Raw genomic sequence first — 12,153 nt, 5'->3', positions numbered from 1 at the left:
TATAACAGTATACTATAATAAAAGTTATGTGAATGTGGTCTCTCTCTCTTTCAAAATATATTGTTGTACTTCTTATGATGACGTGAGATGATAAAATGCTTATGTGATGAGATAAAGTGAGGTGAATGACAGGCATTGTGATGTAGGCAACTATTGACCTTTATATCATAATAAATATATATTAGGAGAATCCTCTGCTTCTGGAGAGTCTGTATCATTGAGCCATGACAATGTTGATGGCTGGATGTCAGGAGCGGATGATGTTGATTGTTGGGGCAATTTAATTTCTAACTGTGGTCAACATTACTTAACTGAAACCACAGAAAATGAAACTGCAAGAAAGGGAGCACTACTATAATTACAAAATCTGAATTAAATTTATATGGATCCTTTTCTACTGATACAAGAATTAACAATGACTCAGAAAATAATATCAGGAAACAAGAATTGATAGAATCAAAATGATGACTCTTTATGGTAGACCAGATATTTTTGTGTTTTAACTTTACACATAAATGACATTTAGTGTTTTATATTCGTGTCTTTATAAATTGGATGTTATCATATCTAACTGAAATGACCGAGCAGTATAAGGAGAATAAGAAAACATTCAGCATAAATTATGGTAGAGACTTTTATTTTCCTTAAGCCACAGAATGAACAGGTCTCACATGCCTGAACAATAATATAAGGTAGAATTATCCATATTTTAAGTAAAATAACAATATCTACAGTTTCTGTTTTTAATCAGATTTATATTTATATGGTTCACAATTAAATACATATTTTTAAAATAATTTTTGTTTATTGTTTAGTAATTATAGTGGTCACAGAAAAGAACAGTTCAGTGAGAGCTCTGTTGCTAATAATAATAAAGGTACTAGAGGCCCAGTGCACGACATTTGTGCACTCGGGGGTGGGGTCCCTCAGGCTGGCTTGTGCCCTCTTTCAGTCTGGGAGCCCTCGGGGGATGTCTGACTGATGGCTTAGGCCCGTTCCCTGCGGCAGTTGGACATCCTTAGTGCTGCTGCGGAGGTGGGAGAGGCTCCTGCCACCACAGCTGTGCTCGCCAGGCGTGAGCCCCGCTCTTGCTGAGCGGCACTCCCCCTGTGGGAGCGCGCTGACCATCAGAGGGCAGCTCCTACGTTGAGCGTCTGCCCCCTGGTGGTCAGTGTGCATCATAGCGACCAGTCGTTCTGCCATTCAGTCAGTTTGCATATTAGCCTTTTATTATATAGGATAATCTCAAATTGGGAAATTCGGGGTTTGTCCCTTAATTATAGACTAAACTTAAATTTTACATGTATACATATGTATAAATTGACAAATTATACCATGAATATAAGTGAATTTTCTGTTAATTTTGGTTTGAATGTTTTAGTCTTTTAGTTGATTACTTAAGTTTTTGAAATTATTATTTGCTTTATAGGTCAACATGATGGACCATTGCCCAGACAGCATGCTGGATTATTGCCAGAATCTCTTATTTGGGCATATATTGTCCAGTTGAGTTCTGCACTGCGTACCATTCACACAGCAGGTTTGGCATGTCGAGTTATGGACCCAACAAAGATTCTGATAACTGGCAAAACAAGGTACTAGCATTTTGAGTTTTGGCTTCTTTATTGTGCATTTAACTTATGACCGGTTTTAAACAAAGCATGATGATTTGTTTTAATTTTACCTTTTCATATATTCCATCCAGAAGAATTGCTGTGACTTTTGAGTTCATTTGTAATTTAAAAAAAAAAAAAAAGTTGAATTCTTAAAAAAAAAAAAAAAGCCTGGTTATTAACCAAGAATCTTGTAAGGGTTTGGAGGTATGTATGGTTAGGGTTGGGGGGATATATAAGTAATATCAACACAACTTTTCTTTGTACAACTGTGATTCTCACATTTTAGCTTGAATCAGAATTGCCTGGGGGGGGTTTTTATTTATCACATATTATTGGGTTCAAACTTGGACCTAGAGTTCTCATTCAGTAAATATGGAGCAGGGCCTGAGAGTTTGCATTTCCAACCAAGTTCCTAGTTGATGCTGTTGCTACTGATTGGGTCATATGCTTTGAGAACCACTGACAGTTATGTAGACAGACTCTAACTTCAGCAGAGTTTCATTTGAGTTTCATTTGAGAATTGGCTTGAGCAGTGTAGTATGAAGAGCTCTAGATGTAGTACCAGTTGACTTAGCTTCCTGGCTCTGTTAGTTGCTGTCTTTATGACCCTGATCAAGTACCTTAACTTCATTGTGTTCAGTAACCTAATGAGACGGGTACTCTCCTCACCATTTTCTACATTTTAAGGTACCTGTCTCATAAGATGATTGAGAGGATTGAATGAATTAATACATGTAAGATGCTTCCAATATTGGCTAGTATATCTTCAGGAAGTGTTAGGAAGCTAAGTAGTGCTCTTTACATGAACGAAGCAGCTTGGTACAGTGGAAAGAACACTGGGCTGGTAGTCAAAGATATGAGTTATAGTCCTGGCTTTATTAGTTACTAACTTTTAATACCTTAATATCTTTGAGCCTTAATTTTCTCATCTCTAAAATGGTGATTAGTAGAGGCTATATGGGAGTAGGACAGAAGGTTAGAGTAGATAATATTCTGAGGTTCTTCCAAATATTATAGGAAATGATAAATTTCCACTAATATGTAATTTTTAAAATCTCATTTTAATTATTTTTTTTAAATCTCTGATCTTTAAAGGTTGCGAGTAAATTGTGTTGGTGTATTTGATGTCTTAACATTTGATAACAGCCAGAATAATAATCCATTGGCATTAATGGCTCAATACCAGGTGAGTAAAAATTAACATGAATATGTACAGCTTGGTTCTTTGTTGTGTGTGTGTGTGTGTGTGTGTGTGTGTGTGTGTGTGTGTGTTTAAGACAAATTCTGTTTATTTTAAAGTATTTCAGGGTTTTAAGTGTAGATTTTAATTTATTCTGGGTGATTTTTATGCAAACTTTGAACATGGGTTTCTTAATCACTAATGTATTTAGTGTAGAGCCCTTATAAGTTGGAATATACAGAATTAATGACTCTAGCTGTTCAAATGAAAATGTATTTATGTGATTAGGATATTTGTCCTCAGCAGAATTAAAACAGATTAATTGGTCAGTTGAATGAATTACATTAAAGGAGAGTTTACTTTTTGTCTTTTTTACTTTTAGAATAATTGTCCCACTAACAATCTGAAAATTTTAGAAATATTTTCAAAGAAATAGTGTTGATTGCCATTTTTTAAGTAATTTTTTTTTCTTTTGCTTAGTCAAATACCGTCACTTCTTGTACATTATCAGAATTTGATTATAGTATTACTTCATAATAATAGTTTGAACTTAGGTCCCATTATGTACTTAGCTTTTTATTTCTTTTTTCTTGATTAATCTTAAGGTGTAGAATATGAACCTATCTCTGCAAGGAGTGTTAAATGTAGCTGCTTTTGCCTGATTACTTTGTACAAGTGACGTGGCTATTTAAAGTATGTTTCAGATCATTCAGTTTGTATTACAATACATTTTTTCGGAGGCTATTCAACTGTCATTTTAAGGCAGTGTTCTTTTTGTGTAAAATTTTTGTGTGTTTATGAACATTTATTAACTTACAGAAGTTGATATGAGATAGAATATCTTCTTATTACATGGAAAAACAAGGATACCTCACCTTCTCATTGTCCTTCTCATTTCAACATTTTTTGTTTAAATCTTGAAAGGTTTCAGTTCACTTTATCATAAGACAAAATTTCAGAACAAAAAGGAAAGAACAGACTGAGAAGTAGAGTCTATGTAGTGCTTAGTATTCCAATTCATGCATGGCCTTCTCTTACCACAGGCAGTGCAGTCCCAAAGAGTTGGAGCTCCTCATCACATTCAGTTAGTTGTATGCAGACTTTTCATGTCTTCTGCTCTACTTGTGCCCACCTAACCTCAATAGTAGCCAACCTCTCCTGGTTGGTCACACCACTTAGTGGCCACTGTGTGGCTACTTTTCAATGGCAGCAGCTTCCTTTCTGCCTAAGAGATTTGCTCCCTCTTTTTTTATTTTTTAAATCTAGAATGGTTGTTTCTTACTTACTTTCCTTATCTTCTGTCTTATATTTATTGACTAACTAATTGGCTCTGAAAATTGTTCTTTATAATTTGTTGTGCTCCTAAAAGTGACTGATTATTGGCTATTAAAAATACTAGTGATTTTCGTATATTCAGGAAAATAATATTAAACTTTGGAAGATAAATTTAGAACTAGTGCCATCAGTCTCTATTGCAAGTATTTGGAAACCTCATGTCTACATTTTAAAAAATAGCCTTTAAAAAAAAATAGCCTTACAGTATTTCCTTATTCTTCTCTAGTCTGAAGAGTTTCTTTTTATTTTAATTACTAGTATAAAGGTTGATATTTTTTCCCCCGTTAGTGTCACAACAATATTATTTCCCACTTTTTTCTTTGCAAATGTACACTACTTCAGTTATGTTGCAAGTTGTGAAGCTAACCTTGAAAAACAATTCTTCATAAGAAAAGTAATCCCAGAGTTACAAATAACTTTTAAGTAAGCATTTGGGGCAATTGATAAATTAACAACTGCCTTAATTCATAAACTCAGGCTACTTTCAACCTATTGTCACCATCCCTTTATCTTCAGCAGTAAAGGATATATCAGGTTTTCTTTATTTTGGGGGGGGTTGGTATATATGTGTGGAAGATTTTTCATACAGCTTTTAGTAAGGTAATGGAGAGAATTAAAAATAGTTCCAAAAAGGGGATTGTGATTTTTATAGCGAAGAGGGCACATGAGAAAGGAGTACATTGTTTCTTGTAGTCTATTTTTCATAGTCTGTTTCAGACACGTGAATAGAGACTGACTTTCAGTAAAATGGACATAAGTAGAGCCATAGATAGAATCAGAAAAATCAAGAAATCAAGAATCAGGAAGAAACTGAAAATGAGTTGGGGGGAAAAACCTCCAGAATTCAACAAATGGGGGGAAAACCAGATGGAGGTAAGAAGCAAAATAACAACTGGAAAATTATTTAGCTGGGAAATAAGGAAAGGAGAGTTACAGAGTTTTTATCATGTTAATTTTCTTAATTAAGCAGGACTTGATTAATGTCTTTTATTTTAAAAAATAGTTCTCATTTAATCTGGATTATGTGACATGTACATTTTATTTCTAAAGTGAATACTCCTACCTTTGGTCAGTTTTAGAATGGTGGTAGGAAGTACTTAAGCCAGATGCTACTATTCTTTAAACCCATCAGTCCTTCAGTTCTCTTGGACTTTTGTTTTCCTTTCTTGTGTTAGGGATTAATGGGATGTTCTAAGTGGGAGGTGTAGTTACAGCATCAATTCAGAGTGGAGCTAACCTGAAAATTCTACTGTTTTAAGGGTTGGAAGGTTGTGTGTTGGTACATGCTGCTCACATACTTGATAAATAACCTTCAGTGTGCTTTGCTGACGACAATGGATTACAACACTTAGAGAAAATTCCAGTTAGTATTTACATGCACTGATTTATGATTTCATTTAGTGTAATTTGGAATGTTTACTTGATCTTGAGAATGACTGAGGGGAATCCTTCTTGAGTTTGTTCACTGCAGTGCCCTCCAGAGAAAGAAAGAAAACGATGGCAGCAGTGACCTTTCCCCATGCCACCTTCCCTTCTTCCCTGGCTCCTAACTCTGTACCTCTAATGAAGTTCCAGACAGTTTCTCTGGCATGCATTCTTGGTATCTCTTGTTCTTACAGATTCAAAGTAGCTTGTTTTTCTAATCAGTTTTTCCACAGATTAAGGGATCTTATGTTCACAGTGTCAGATTCATAAATGTTAGTTTGGGATAAATTTTTAAATTTGAACTTTTTCATGTTATTTTAGTAATGGAGTTTAACTTCCTCTTATACTTTATTATTTGGGTAGAATGTTGCTAAGGATAGTTATATAGTGTTAAAGTTTCATTAGTGATTGCCTTGAAATACTCCCCTGATGTCACAAATATACCATTATAAACATTCCACAAAACCAGTAGGTTTCAACCCTGGCTGCATATCAGAATCTCTTGTAGAAGCATTGAAAAATACCAATGTCTAGATCTTACCCCAGACTAATGACATCAGAACTGAGATGAGGGGATGGCCACTGGGTGATTTTTTTGTTTGTTTTTTAAGCTCCTCAGATGATGTTAATTTATAGCTAAGTTTGAAAACTCCTTATACTAAACCAATATTCAGCAGATGAACATATATCTAATAATTCAGATGAGATCTCAGATTTTGAAGATTTATAGAAGTTTTCTGTAGAAATTACTTTAGATAATTTCACTTAACTCTGAGCTGCTCCATTCTCTCAGGCATGTGCTTATTAATAGTTACCTGCCAAGCAGGGCCTCTTGAGGTGACCATTTTGTTTGCTGGAGTTATAATAGGTAACGGAGAGCTCACCTCAATTCATCTAGCTGTTTTTTGAAAATCCTTTCAGAAGAAAGGCCTCAGACTAGTAAATTTGAAAAAAAAAGAAAAACCTGTGGGAAAGTAGGTGGTTAGGGAGCTCAAAGATCTTTTACGGTGGGAATATAATTGTCTGTTTAGAACATCAACAGATGGGATATCATTGGGTTGGCAGTATTTTCAGTGTCCTAAAGAACGTACATGAAAAATTAGGTAATGGCTGATGTTGTGTTTGGAATAATGGAATAAGTTTTCTTCAAGTAAATTTTCAAGTACACACTATGTTTTAGGCATCATGGAAAATGAGAAAGTGCATATCATAAATTGCAATGATCAGAGTAAAAGCAAGTGTATAATAACCAGCCTTAAATTTCTTATAATAGTAAGAGTATCAGCTCTATTTAAGTAATTTTTTAAAAATTTAAGGCAGTAGTTCTGTAGTTGGCATGTGAAATTTTTAGAGTAATGTTTTTTACAGTGTAGCTCTAGAACTACATTCATCAGAATTACCTGGATGCTTTAAAAATGTTGGACCTCTTTTCAGTCCTATTGAATGAGAATCTCTGGTGGAGAGGCTCAGAAATTCTTTTTGATAAGCTCCCATCTCATTCTGATGATCATTAATATTTGAGACCCCTCTGCAGCTTCTTTGTATAAGTACTTTTTCCATGCAGGCAATAGTGAGTGTATTAAATTTGTACTTTTAAAATAAAAATTAAAAGATATATTTATTCTTCCATGTCAGCAAGCAGATCTGATATCATTAGGAAAAGTTGTGTTGGCTTTGGCTTGCAACTCTTTGGCAGGAATTCAGCGAGAGAATTTACAGAAAGCCATGGAACTGGTGACAATCAACTACTCTTCTGACCTGAAGAACCTGATTTTGTAAGTTTTAATATACAATTGAACATGTATAATGGTCATATGAGATAAGACAGCTGTTTCATAAGGGCCTTTTAATAGTGATTCTGTTTATTTTACTGACTGCTATTTAAAATCAGGCAAAACACAATTAAGCAACTTGTAATTTATTTTTATTGCTAAGTATATATTTCTTGGAATAAATTTATAAACCAGTGTGTTTAAATCAGTTACTGATGTTTTAAACATTTTGCCAAAGGGTACCCTCTAAGGCTGCATTGGTATCTACTAGCTACATATGACCTTTTAAGTTTAAGCTTGTTAAAATTAAATAAAATTTAGTTCTTCAGTTTCACTAGCCACTTTTCAAGAGCTCAAAAGCCATTTGTAGCTCCTGGCTAATATTGGATAGTGTAGACATAGAACATTTCCATCATCTCAGTTCTATTAGTGCTGCTCCAGAGCAGCAGTCGCCAACCTTTTGGACCTCATGGACCACCAGTGGTCCAAGGACCACCGGTTGCTGACTACTGCTCTAGAGAGTGGTCGTTATCTTTGTGAAAGCTTTCATAAATAAACCTCAGGTATGATTCAGTTATATACTCTATGGCCAGAACATCCATTCCAGAAAACATATATGTAAAGGTCTCTATGCTTCTCCAGTATCTTCAAACTCCAAGGAATCCTTGTGTGCCGGTTTGAAATAAATTTGGCGTAAGAAAAACCCACTGTGGACTACTGTCATCACAGAAGGACTGCTCCCTGTCCCAGATACCTCTAACATTTGGAAATTCCAGACAACCCTTATTATAAGTTATTCTAGAGAACACATGCTAGGAATAGGAAGTCTCTATTGCAGTTTATCCTATTATGTTCTAGAAGCAGTTAGAGCTTATAGATCCTTTTCAGTCTCTCTTTAGCTTCCAGCTGTTTCTTCTGATTTTTCTTGTAGCCCTGGATGATCCCATTTGTTTTTGGACTGGCCTTGGGGTATGAAATTGAGGGATGGAGGATGGGGCTGCTCACCTGTGCTTTGTTACATTGGCATAAGTGTCTTTGTGACAGAGCCAGTGATACCTGTTTCCTGTTAATAATCAAATAAGATGATTTCTCTTTTAAGTGAAAATATTTGCTTCATATGTGACCACAACTGTGATTCCTGGCCTTAGTGTGCAGCACCGAGGATGTCTCTAATCTCAAGTTATAATCTCCAAAGTTTCCTCTTAAAAAAGAGAGAGTAACGAATATAAATGTAACAGAGTTGGCCGTACATTAACAGTTTTTGAAACTGGGTGATGGGTACATGGAGATTTAGTAATTTTCTCTACTCATGTAAATTTTGAAATTTTCCTTAAAAAATGAATCAGCAAAAGTCATACTTTAATATTAATCAGTAACTAACATTTATAGAGCAGTAAGCCATGTATCAGGCACTTTCAAACTGATTGATATGAATTAAGTCTCTTAATTCTTTCCGAAATGCTAGGAGTTAGGTACCATTATTAGCTCCATTTTAAAGGTGGCAAAGCTGAGACATAGAGAGGTAAAGTAACTTGCCAAAGTCATGTAGCTTGTAAAATGAGTAGTTAGATGTAAATATGTCAGTAATTACGAGATGAATAGGTAAGATATTTGATTATCCACATGAATGTAACCATTCATTTATTCAACAAAAGAATGCCTGCTATATGCCAGATGCTAAAGATGCTTTGACCAGATGCATAAAATTTTCATCTTCTGGAGCTTCCACCTTAATGGGGAGGAGTTAATAAACATGTGAACAAATAAGATGTTTGCAGATAATGATAAACCCTATGAAGAAAATAAGACAAGTTTAAGCAGAGAGTGAATGAGTGGAGGCTTCTTTAATGAGAAGGGTTAGGAAATGGCTTACCTATCAGAATGAGCAATAATAGGTGATTAATTATTGTGTTCTAGAAGGTGGCCCTTTGAAACAGATTTTTTTCTGCCTTAGTTGTAACAATAGAAGAAATTTAATTGGTCTCTTCTGATGTGTATTAGTGCATGAAGATTTCTCAGAAATAAATATACCATGACAGCTGGTAAATGAAGTTGCAGAGCAGAGGACAGCTTCCTAAAAAGCTGAGGCTCGTTTGATTTATCAAAATTGAAGACCCAGGTTTAGTTTCAGAAATTATTGTTGAGGAACCCTTACAGCCAACCCCTATTTCACCTCTCCAAAAAAATGTGTAGCAATCTTTTCATCTCTCACTATTATAAAGAAGGTTTTGAGAATGGAAATGGTAAGTATAACTCTATTCAATTTTCCTTTCTCATTTTCATAATAAAAATTAAAAATGCAGAGAAAGAGACACGTTTACAGTTTTCTCCATTGGCTCTTAAGATTTTCCAGAGAAAAGTGAACTTGACTTGCATGAAAAAATGTTTTCAAATTTGTGCGCACTGATATGATAGCAGCAATGGTAGCTACACGCTTGTGGGTCATGTTGTTTTTCAAATTGCATGTTTGGCATTCAAGTAATTCTTCTGTATGTTGGGTAGGTATCTGTTGACTGATCAGAACAGGATGCGAAGTGTTAATGACATCATGCCCATGATCGGTGCTCGATTTTATACTCAGTTGGATGCTGCTCAAATGAGAAATGATGTCATAGAGGAGGACCTTGCAAAGGTAAAGAGTGCATTTAAGAGCCTGTATACAGGCTTGCATCTCTGTATATAAATCAATAAAAAGCATACTAATTATTGTGCAGAATATAATGCATAGTTGGCTAAGATTGCACATATTTTTGCCCAAACTTAATGATTAGTATTTTAATTTCCTATGTGGCATTTGTTTTCTTCTTTTTGTTCATGGCCTTACTACATTCATTTGACAAAAAATCTTGATTTTTTTTTCACGTGAATTATTTTAACAAAACTTTTAAAAATGACCAGCAGTATAATTTTGAGTATTACTATTGAATGGCATGGGCACATTGTATTTAAAAGTATAACCAGAAGGTTGGAATATTAGGATTTGTTGGTTAAAGGTAATATTGGTGCGGGATGCCAATTTTTGTAAACTTTTGCTTTTATATTCAGTTAGCTGGAATATTAATATTCTGTCTCTTTTTAAAATGTTTTATAGGAGGTTCAAAATGGAAGACTGTTTAGGCTTCTAGCAAAATTGGGAACAATCAATGAGAGGCCGGAGTAAGGATTTACAGTATTTTATAACACGGTTTCAATCAAGGGCATGGTTTTGCATAATAAAGATTGGGCATACCTTATCCTTAACTGGTTTTATTTGGAAAAGGGAAAAATTCTCATGTGAAGTGACCTTAAGCCTATTGTTAATCATTAATTAGGGTGTTGTTTTTAAACTACAGCCTAGGCATGGTTGTCCTTAAGAATTTCACATACATACATACATAAAGAAAATATTCTGTGTTAGATCTCCAGTGCGGTTTGCACATAAGTGGACAATTGATGGTGATCAGTACTGCTTTAACCCTGTCTCCGTTTTGAAGCTTGGTCAATTCAGGTTAGGTTAGAGATTTCAGAAATCTCTAATTGTTGCATGTCTCTTACCTTCTTTTTCATATCAGTGCTATCACCGTCTTACATTATTTGTCATTTAGTTCTGCCTCATTTGTAAGTTAATCATATGTTCAAGAAAGAAGCAGAATTGATGTTTGAACTGCTTAACTGTCAAAGACAGCTAAGGCAGTATCACAGCTATTGTGACTACAGTGTAAGTTACAGTTCAGGAATGTCACCTTTGTTCATAGAAATAGATAAATGTCTTCGCTTGAGGGATTTTTTGACCACAGAATTCAAGTTTACTTATATTTCTTCAAGGTTAAAAGACTTAGTGTTTTTGCTAATTTTTTTCTAAATAAAGACAACATGACTATTTTGAACCACATTTTAGGAACTCTATGTTTCTTCTGGCACTTATCTCTTTATTTTTAAACTAGAGGCCCAGTGCACGAAATTTGTGCAAGGGGCTTGGCCCTCGCAGCCGCGGCAGCTTGCCTTGGTGGTTTGCCTCGGCCCTCGCAGCCCGCAGCCCCGGCTTCTTCTGGAATGTCGTCTGGAAGGTCGTTTGGCCATCTTGTCTAATTAGCATATTATGCTTTTATTATTATACAAATTATAAACCACACAATTGCTTTTTTTGTATATGGCTTATTTTCTCATAACAATGTATTTTGGAAATCATTTTGTTCATGGATATGTTTAGTGTATTCTAAACATTATTGTCAATGGTTTACAAATATGACAACATAATCCTCATAACAACCCTGTGATGCAGATGTTGTTAGTACCCCATTCAACTGAGAATTGAGACATAGAGAGGTAAATACCTTGTCCAAGACCACAAAATAAGTATATGAGCCTGATTTAAATCCAGGCAGTATGGTTTCACAGTCTGTGCTCTTAACCAAATATGCTATGCTTCCTCATAATTTATGTCCATTTAATAGTTCATCCTATGGATGTACTATTTCTCTAGTTATTATTGATGAGTATTTGGATTGTTTTCAGTCTTTTGTGCCAGTATTAACAATGTTGTAGGGACTCACTTAATTTTGTGTGTGCATAAATAGAGGTCCAGTTGTGATAGGTCAGTGGGAATGTCCCTGTAATTTGATAGCTATTACAGAAGGTCTACAATGCACGGGAGTCTTTCACTAACAATACTTTTTTCAAACTTTTTGGATTTTTGTCAACTTGATAAATGCAGTTTTAGTTTGTATTTTATTCTTTTTTAAAAAAATTTTTATTGTTGAAAGTATTACATATGGCCCCCCCCCCATTGACTCTTTCTAGCCTGCCCCTGCCCCTTGCTCCACGCCTTCACCACCCTGTTGTCTGT

At 34.9% G+C, this 12,153-nt stretch overlaps 1 protein-coding gene across 8 annotated transcripts in view; it reads left to right on the top strand.

The window, feature by feature from the left end:
* The window catches only part of PAN3 (poly(A) specific ribonuclease subunit PAN3), a 162,245-nt gene that overhangs the window by 139,515 nt on the left and 10,577 nt on the right, over window positions 1-12,153 (top strand). For 6 of the 8 annotated variants that reach the window (XR_004966055.1, XM_036299361.1, XM_036299364.1 and 3 more), the window contains 5 exons: window positions 1,430-1,595; window positions 2,712-2,802; window positions 7,192-7,331; window positions 9,831-9,960; window positions 10,420-10,484. Coding sequence is in view for 6 of the 8 variants with exons in the window: in XM_036299361.1 (XP_036155254.1) it covers window positions 1,430-1,595; window positions 2,712-2,802; window positions 7,192-7,331; window positions 9,831-9,960; window positions 10,420-10,484 (592 nt within the window). In the remaining 2 variants the exon portion in view is untranslated. The remainder of the gene's footprint in view (window positions 1-1,429; window positions 1,596-2,711; window positions 2,803-7,191; window positions 7,332-9,830; window positions 9,961-10,419; window positions 10,485-12,153) is intronic. The other 2 variants (XR_004966056.1, XM_036299362.1) reach the window with 1 other exon arrangement.

Source organism: Myotis myotis, unplaced genomic scaffold (assembly GCF_014108235.1).
Source record: "Myotis myotis isolate mMyoMyo1 unplaced genomic scaffold, mMyoMyo1.p scaffold_m19_p_3, whole genome shotgun sequence".
Lineage (NCBI taxonomy): Eukaryota > Metazoa > Chordata > Mammalia > Chiroptera > Vespertilionidae > Myotis > Myotis myotis.
This window is presented reverse-complemented; position numbering and strand designations above follow the sequence as displayed.